Source organism: Rana temporaria, chromosome 3, assembly GCF_905171775.1.
Source record: "Rana temporaria chromosome 3, aRanTem1.1, whole genome shotgun sequence".
Classification (NCBI taxonomy): Eukaryota; Metazoa; Chordata; class Amphibia; order Anura; family Ranidae; genus Rana; species Rana temporaria.
In genome coordinates this window covers 492,338,017-492,346,793 of record NC_053491.1, presented here as the reverse complement: position 1 = coordinate 492,346,793, position 8,777 = coordinate 492,338,017, and the positions used below count along the sequence as shown (strand labels likewise).

Sequence of the window (8,777 nt, the reverse complement as noted above, 5' to 3'; positions counted from 1 at the left end):
AGCCAAGGAAGGTCTCACCACATTGATGATATTATGATGTCGAATAGATGCATTACCTGGTGGGTGAACCTGTGGTTAGGGAGATAGGGAGAGGGGGGAAATGTGTGATGTACCTTGTGTTTGTCAATACCCAGGGTTGTTTAGAAATATAGTACAATATTATTTACAAATATAGTGGAAGTCCATAAATAATTTTAAGCAAAAAATGATGGATTTGATACTGGATAGCTATTGAAAGTTCTGGCTGTATTAGTATCATATAAAGCAAAATTGACAATGATACTTTGTTGGTATACTTAGTATAAATTAAATAACCAGTATCAATATTGGTTGATCAAGCAAGAAGATCTTGTAAGTATTGCTAGGAGTATCCGTTGGATTTCCGTTTGTAAATTGATTTCTGGTAATACAATAATATTATTAGTATCGTTTAAATGACAGGCAAGAAATCAGGCATCATAGGGAACTGCTGTCCATAGCGTATGTTGAGGTATCAGTACAATTATACTGCTTGCTGTTATATTTCCATTCGTTACCTTAATATAGATGCAATTTGGTCTTTGATCATCCGATCTTATATAGGTAAAATTACCGACCTTTGTTTGTTGTTCATCTAGTTTGTAACGACATCCATTGGTAATTTGTAGCAAGTTTACCAGCGGGATTCAATTGGTCCGGATGGTCATTGCTGACCTTGATGCGCTGATTGCGGTAATTTCCCGAGATGTTTTTTTCTCTCAGTGTGTTATTGAGGAGGCTGCACAGTAGGCACTGGATGGCATGTGTGCTTTGAAGCAAACTTGCAGATAGTTTGTCTGTCGTAAGACGTCTCCTCGGTTCACCGGCTTGTAAGTTGTTCTTTCAAAAAAGCCGTTCCCTCGTTCTCCCGTCAGCCGGCTGAACGCCGGTATAGGCGTAGCGGGCGTCGAGCTGTGACGTCGACGCGTTTCGCCGTGCTTAGTGGCGTAGCTTCTTCCTGGACGTGCTGCACAGTTAGTCAATGGATGTTTTATGTTGATGTCTTGATTGATGTCAAGCTGCAATGGCGATCATTCTCAAGTTTGTATCAATGATTGGCGCAATGCGATACACCGATGTGGAGGAACTTTGGATTTTAAGTGGGACAGTCTGTAGTATAGATTTGCACTGCTGAGTCGAAGTTATGAATGTCTGGTGTGTAGCCATCAGTGCTGACTATGTTATCAGACATTATCATTTTTAGAAAATAGTTTTTTTCTTCTTCAAAAGAATATATAAAAGTATATATATGATAATAAATAATAAATAATAAATTGTGCCTTAAATATCGTACTGAAGCAAAAGTCAAGGAATATAATGTCTTGACTCTTTATTATAGTTCTTGCTGGAAATGAAGCAAAAACAAAAACAAAAGTAGACGATAAAGTTGTTAATTGTAAGGCGCAAAAATAGAAACTATTATGTTGGTAAAAATAATTATCTTGTTAATGAGTATTGATGTTAGAAGATACAATAGGAAATAAACACCAAGAAACAATAGACATAGAGTGAGATAGTGCAGTTGTTTATACAATCTTTTAGAAAAGGGACTAGAAAGAACTATTGTTATGATACTTAAGAAGTAGTGTCAACTGGATCATTAGATGACCAGTAGATTTAGACATTATTCAGATTTCGCAAGGGAATAATTAGATGTTACATTTTTAATTTTAATTTTAAGCAGGCTTATGGTTGATGAACTATGGATTCAAGAAGACCTGTAAATTTAATTCTGTATTTAGGCCGGCCGGCATGAGCGATTTTAAACGATAAATCCAGAGTTTTTCTTTTTGTAACAATATTTTGTCAAAATCACCACGTCGGCTCGATAATTTTAGCTGGTAAATGCCTTTTACTGTTAGTCCTCGCGAGTCGCGGTTATGGAATTGAGCGAAGTGTTTTGATAGGGGCTTTTCTGGAATTTTTTCTTTCTCATTTATTTCCCTCAAATGCTCGCCAATTCGTATCTTCAGAGGGCGTTTCGTTTTCCCAATGTAAATTTTATTACAAGGGCATGTGATCATATAGATCACACGTTCCGTGAGGCAATTGATTAAGCCCTTGATCTCAAAAGATTTCTCTCCCATAGAGTCCTCGAATCTGGACGTTCGATCGACATATGGGCAAATGTGGCACTTGGTGCAAGGGAACATCCCATGGGAACGAGGGTAATTTGTAAGCCATGTGGGATCAGGGACCCGTATGTATTCTGATCTAATTAGCCTATCGCCAATGTTTTGGGCTCTGCGTGCGTACATGACTGCGAACCTTTTGGGAGGCAGAAAAATCCTGTCCGGCTTAGCCCAGTCCTGAAATATCAGGTCCTTTAACAAAGGATGTACCGGGAATACCAAATTGGCTTGGGGCGCTTTCAGGGAGCCCAATGAGGATACCGCGGAGGCCAGAGGCTGAGGCACAGGTATCTTAAAAGCCAACCGCACCATATCCGTTAGGGACTGAACCCACAGTCTTTCTGTGTGAGAAGCTGAAAAAGGTTCCTCTATTGTAGAATCCTCAGAACCTAAATGGTCAAGGAGATCCTGAGTCTGGTCTCCTGGATCTTCCAATTTGTCAGCGGAGAGGATATCCTCCTCCAGAGACTCAGACCTGGGAGATGGGGATCTAACCCGCTTCTTCCCTGACAAAGATGCCGTAATTAGAGCGGCCATCCTCCTTTCCAATCCACCCAAGGTGGAGGCTAACATCTCTTCCGTCACATAGGAAGGAGCTGGTTGAGTAGGGCCAGCCGTAGCACCTAGCAACCCTGATGGCTCACCTAGGACAACAACCTCCGGGCATTCCGGAGCAGTAGGGGCCGCTGGATTTTGGATATCCTCAGAGCCTGATGGAGAACCCTTTGGTTTTTTAACGGTCTTAGCGCTTTTAGCGCTACCTGCACCCTTAGGAGCCATAATATACAAATTCTGAGGCACTCCGCTAGTATACAACTGACTGTAATAGCTGGAGGAAATACACATATAATCAAATAAATGTGAAACAATAGGATAGGGTAATGTTTAGAGAGACTCCAAACCTCCCATAACCTATAAAAAAGGAAAATCAATACTGAGCCCCAAGGGCTTCAACTACCAGTCTGGTATTGACCCCCTAATGCTGGGCTAGGTGAGCACCCCTAAGTGTTCAAGGCGCTGCTTAGTACACAGGCTTTGAATGCAAATTTTAAGCCAGAGGCTCTTTTAGTAAGGTGTACTTCCAACAACTGCCACCGGGTGTCACTGTGCCAGAAAGCTCTGTCAAACCTTCCTATGCTGTAGCCAGCATCGCTGCTCCGTGTCCCTCCACAGCCTTCACAGACTGAACAGCCCTTCAGGATTTATCCTCCCTGTATGCAGGGAGGAGGAGCTGTCTGGCGTCACCCGCCCCCTCCCCACGGCGTCACCGCCCACGCGCAAGCGCGCGCACAAATAAGTAAAGCTCTCGCACGCGCGCGCTCCGGACGCCGCCAGGGGAAGCAGGAAGCCGTGTGGAGAGGAGCATCAGGAATGGAATCCCATGACTTCTGAAACGCTGGAGCAGCAGACACAGGTAAAAAGGAAGCTTTTAACTGTCTCCCTAATGGTATGGTTCCCTCTCTGTGGAACACCCTGCCCAAAAAGGCCCTCCTTGTGACAGAAGCAGCAGCAGCCTACTAGCCCAGCCAGGGGAAACTATACCTGGGTGCTTTGAGCCATCCCGTTTGAAAACTTTGTGGTTCTCCTTTGCCCATGCACAGAGGCATAAATAGGCTGCCCAAGAATCCCCTGTAGGAAGCCTACTGACAAACCAAGTTCCGTAGGCCCCTTGCTTACCTTGCTCTGCAAGAGGCCCAATCTTCCCCCTTCACCGTGGGTATGGTCATAGACCTTCAGGGACCGGGGTCTTAAAAGAACACCACACACCTGGACCTATACAGCACCACTGGCAACAGGTATTCTCTAGGCATAGAAACCAGACCTGGAACCCAGGGTCCAGCCCTCCAAGGAGAGGCATTATAGGCAAAACCCCATCCACGAATTGGGGCCCGGGTACCGTCCACTTTGGCTATGAAGCACCTTGGACGGATCCGGTCAGCTGGCCCTGGTCCCAAGGACTACTACAGGCACAGCCTCAACGTGCACCAACACCTAAGACACTGGCGAAAAAACTGAGGTACTCCCACTATGGGTGGGGGTTATATAGGGAGGGAACTTCCTGTCGGAGAGTGCCAGTGTCCATCACCTGAAGGTACACTATATAACCCATATGTAATGGCTATGCTGCTCTGTGTCCCGTGATGTACGATAAAGAAAAAAGTGAGTGTTATTGCACTGGGGGGGCAACAAGTTCAGGCATGTAATGGCACAGTGGCAATGTGGGGGCATGTAATGGCACAATGGCAATGTGGGGGCATGTAATGGCACAGTGGCAATGTGGGGGCATGTAGTGGCAATGTGGGGGCATGTAATGGCACAGTGGCAATGTGGGGGCATGTAATGGCACAGTGGCAATGTGGGGGCATGTAGTGGCAATGTGGGGGCATGTAATGGCACAGTGGCAATGTGGGGGCATGTAATGGCACAGTGGCAATGTGGGGGCATGTAATGGCACAGTGGCAATGTGGGGGCATGTAATGGCACAGTGGCAACGTGGGGGCATGTAATGGCACAGTGGCACAGTCTGGGCATGTAATGTAATGGCACTGTCTGGGCATGTAATGTAATGGCACAGTCTGGGCATGTAATGTAATGGCACAGTGAGGAAAGTAATGGCACAGTGAGAAATGTAATGGCACAGTGAGAAATGTAATGGCACAGTGAGAAATGTAATGGCACAGTAAAGAATGTAATAGCACAGTGAGATTTGAAAAAGCCTGTTTCTGTCAGCGGTTCTGGCTCCCCCTCAGCTTCCAGAAAGACTAGAAGGAAGGGGGTAGTCTTATACAGTGAGTATATCCCAAAATCAAATTTTTTCCTGGAAAATTAGGGGGTCGTCTTATACGCCGAGTCGTCTTATACACCGGAAAATACGGTACACCTTTCCTACCATACAAGATATCAAAATTATTTTATCCGTGCTATTTTGAGGACAAGCAATACAAATGAATATTTAAAATATATATATTTATTAACTAAAGATATAGTGCAAAAATTTAAATCAGGTACAATTCGTGTTACAACAAATAATTGATATGCTTCTACAATCAGTTATGAACAATGGTTGAATGTTCAGATAATATTTACATTATATGACAAGGTAAATTCATAGCTCTTATATAAATCATCCTGGCGTATTTAAAACCTGGTGGCTTGTAATTTGACCTTGTGTTATTTCTTCTCAATATCAAACATATCTCTTGCTACTACTTATTATATACGTGTACATAACAAATGTTATATTGTACACAATCTGATGATTCAAACAATACTTATGTTAAATTTGGAATGAATCAATGATTTAACATATCCTATAATCAATCCAATTCTAAAGGCTCGTACACACGGTAGGACATCCAACAAAATTTCCCTTGGATTTTTGTCCTTATTGATTTGTCCGGTCACACCCATAGCATACACACAGTCAGACTTTTCTGCAAACTTTTCTAAAACTTCCCCATCATCACGTGGTTTTTCTGCTCTTTACCGCCACCCTTTGGTTAACTTCTGATATTGTTGGTTGATTTTAAAATTGGTTCTGAGCATGCGTATTTGCACTTTGTACAAAAGTTGGTTGGATTGCTGTACACACGGTCACACAAAGCAACATCGGACTTTTGTTGCCGAAAAGTTGGTCTGTTCGCAGACCCAACTTTTTGTCGGATGAAATCAGAAAAAGTTGATCCGATGGAGCGTACACACGATCGGACAAATTTGAAAAGTTGCAGATTTTGAAGTTGGTTGGCCAAAAGTCCGACCGTGTGTACGGGGCTTTAGACTTTAAAGTCAATGTTATGAGATATGACAAAGTATATCTCACCCTAGTTTCAGAAGTGAAGCCAATTCGTACTGCAGTTAGAATTCACCTCTCTCCCAAACTATTCTAATAATGGATTGGATTAGTCAAGCATATGTTCCACCACACTTCAATTACCTAAATGGTAATAATACAATTATACATTACCAGTAATTAAGAGTTCTGCTTGAGAAGGGAAATTCCTAATGAAGGATTTCTGTGAACCCCTTACATGTTTGCGGTCACTCTCTGTTTTCCGGCTTCCTTCAGGCCCCGTACACACGACCGGATCTGTCCGCTGATATTTGTCCGCGGACCAGTTTCAGCAGACAAGTTCGGTGGTGTGTACGGCCTATCGGACAGTTTTCCGGCGGACATTTGTCCATGCCAATTTTAACCTGTAGGGGGCAGTGGTGTCTAAGGAATAATTCCTAACTTTAGGGTCAACCAGAGTTGATCATGATCTATGGCCCCCTATGACCTGAATCTTGGTATAGCATCATAAATTGTTTTATATGTCAAACAAAATGACAACAAACCTAGACATTTCGGCAACCCAATTTATGATTGAGATAAGGTTTTATGATCAGCACACATGCCTTGGGAAGTTCCTTTAAACTAATGCCGGAATGTGATCAAAGCAGTCTAATACTATTAAGCCATTATAGGATCTTATATTTTTGGGAGCCTAGTAATATCAATGTATTAAACAGGTTTATATATGAATTACTAATACACATATATATTGTTAAGGCATTACAAATACACAATACTATTTGAGATGTATATGTATATGTATAGATGTATAAATGTATAGATGTATAAACCCACCGACATTGTGAATAAGCCCCATGGCCCCAATATATAAAGACAATACTATGTTATGCTGTGCAGGGCCTTTCATCTGACATGTGAAATCAGAATTCCTCATCATTCTCCTATCTTCTAATGCCTCGTTTCCACTGATCGGATCGGTTCGGTATGGTTCGGTTCGGTACGCTATTTTAGGTGTTTCCATTAGGAAAGTGTGCCATAAAACCGAACCGTACCGGACCATTCTGGGTCCTGCTTTAGATGTGGGGCCATAGAAAACGGAACGGTTCCATTAGGGCGAAGATGCAATACATTCCACTGATTGGTGGACGTGCTAGGCATTTTTTCTAAATCCTGTATGGTCCCAACAGTCCGATTTGCAGTGGAAACGCTCACGACAATAGACCGGTCCGTTCTAAACCGTTCCAAATCTACTGACCCGAACCGTTCCGTTCAGTGGAAACAAGGCATTAGTGTCGAACTCAAAAGAGATATGACCTGGGAGATGGCATATATAAGGATTATACACCCCCCTGTGAGACATAAAGTCCTTCTGGTAACACAGCCTTATTCACAGGTTTTGAACTGTGACTCAACTTAAGACACAAAATGTGCGATCTTATATGTATTCTTTTAACCCCAAATGTTCTGACAGTATATATAAATCATATTGAATAAAATTGATCCGTGTAGGTTTCTTGGATTGTTAGGAAATTCTCTATATGACATGTGATCCTTTATAAGAGAGGAGTCTGTGAATTGGCTGGGATATCTTCCAATCAGCGGTGGCTCGCAGCTTGGGACCGTTGTCGGCGCCTGCGCTCTTCAATCAGAAGGTCCTGAAAAAAACATAGAAGTTACAGTCACCCCAAATTAATATCATTGTTGAAAGTCATGGGACAAGACACAAGAAGTATACAGAGGACATGGGACAGATAACACAGGAAGTGTACAGAGCACATGGGACAGAAAACAGAGGAAGTGTATAGAGTAAGGTGACCAGATTTTTTAAATGAAATCCGGGGACATATTTCTTCTTTACTAGTAATGGCAACAATCAGCGACTCTCTGCCCATCGCCGCCCGTCTTACAGCCTCTCAAGTCTTACTCTCCGGGCCCCGGCTACTACTGGATGGGGAGCGGAGGAAGATCACTCCGCCAGGGAAGGCAAGGATATAGGCAGGTGGCTGGCCAGGATTTGAGCCAAGGCAGAATAACATGCGAGTGGAGCTGAATGGGCATGCGCCCGAAACTGAAGAAATATTCCCTCCGCTCCGACCAACACATGATCATCAGAAAGGGGCACAGATCATGGGAAAAATACAACCCCCCTATGCTAGTAGGCAAAGCGGAGCGGGGGTGTGTAATTCTATTTTTTTATTTTAATTATGCACTGACTTTCTTTGAAATTGCCCCTGCCCCCTATTAAATCCAATCTTGCGACAAAACCAGGAACAGACTTGGTCCTCAATCAGGGGACTGTCCCCTGAAACTGGGGATGTCTGGTCACCTTGGTATAGAGGACACGGGGCAGGTAGCACAGGAAGATAACCCAGGAAGTGTACAGAGGACATGGTACAGATAACACAGGAAGTGTACAGAGGACACAGGACAGATAACACAGGAAGTGTACAGAGGACACGGGACAGATAACACAGGAAGTGTACAGAGGACAAAGGACAGATAACACAGGAAGTGTACAGAGGACAAAGGACAGATAACACAGGAAGTGTACAGAGGATATGGGACAGAAAACAGAGGAAGTGTATAAAGGACACGGGGCAGGTAGCACAGGAAGATAACCCAGGAAGTGTACAGAGGGCATGGGACAGATAACACATGAAGTGTACAGAGGACACAGGAAGTGTACAGAGGACACGGAACAGATAACACAGGAAGAGTACAGGGGACATGAGACAAACACAGGAAGTGTTTTTATATGTCTAATTAGGAAATATTTTTGCAAAAATACTTTTGTTACTGTGCCTAAAAAGTCCAAGTCCCATTTTTCTATCTTC

The 8,777-nt window shown here is 43.2% G+C and overlaps 1 protein-coding gene across 1 annotated transcript in view; it reads right to left on the bottom strand.

The window, feature by feature from the left end:
* Window positions 1–7,081: 7,081 nt before the first annotated feature.
* The window catches only part of LOC120933804 (phospholipid scramblase 3-like), a 28,129-nt gene continuing 26,433 nt past the window's right edge, over window positions 7,082–8,777 (bottom strand). Inside the window, exon 7 of the mRNA XM_040347199.1 lies at window positions 7,082–7,598. Coding sequence (XP_040203133.1) covers window positions 7,539–7,598 — 60 coding nt within the window. The 3' untranslated portion in view covers window positions 7,082–7,538. The remainder of the gene's footprint in view (window positions 7,599–8,777) is intronic.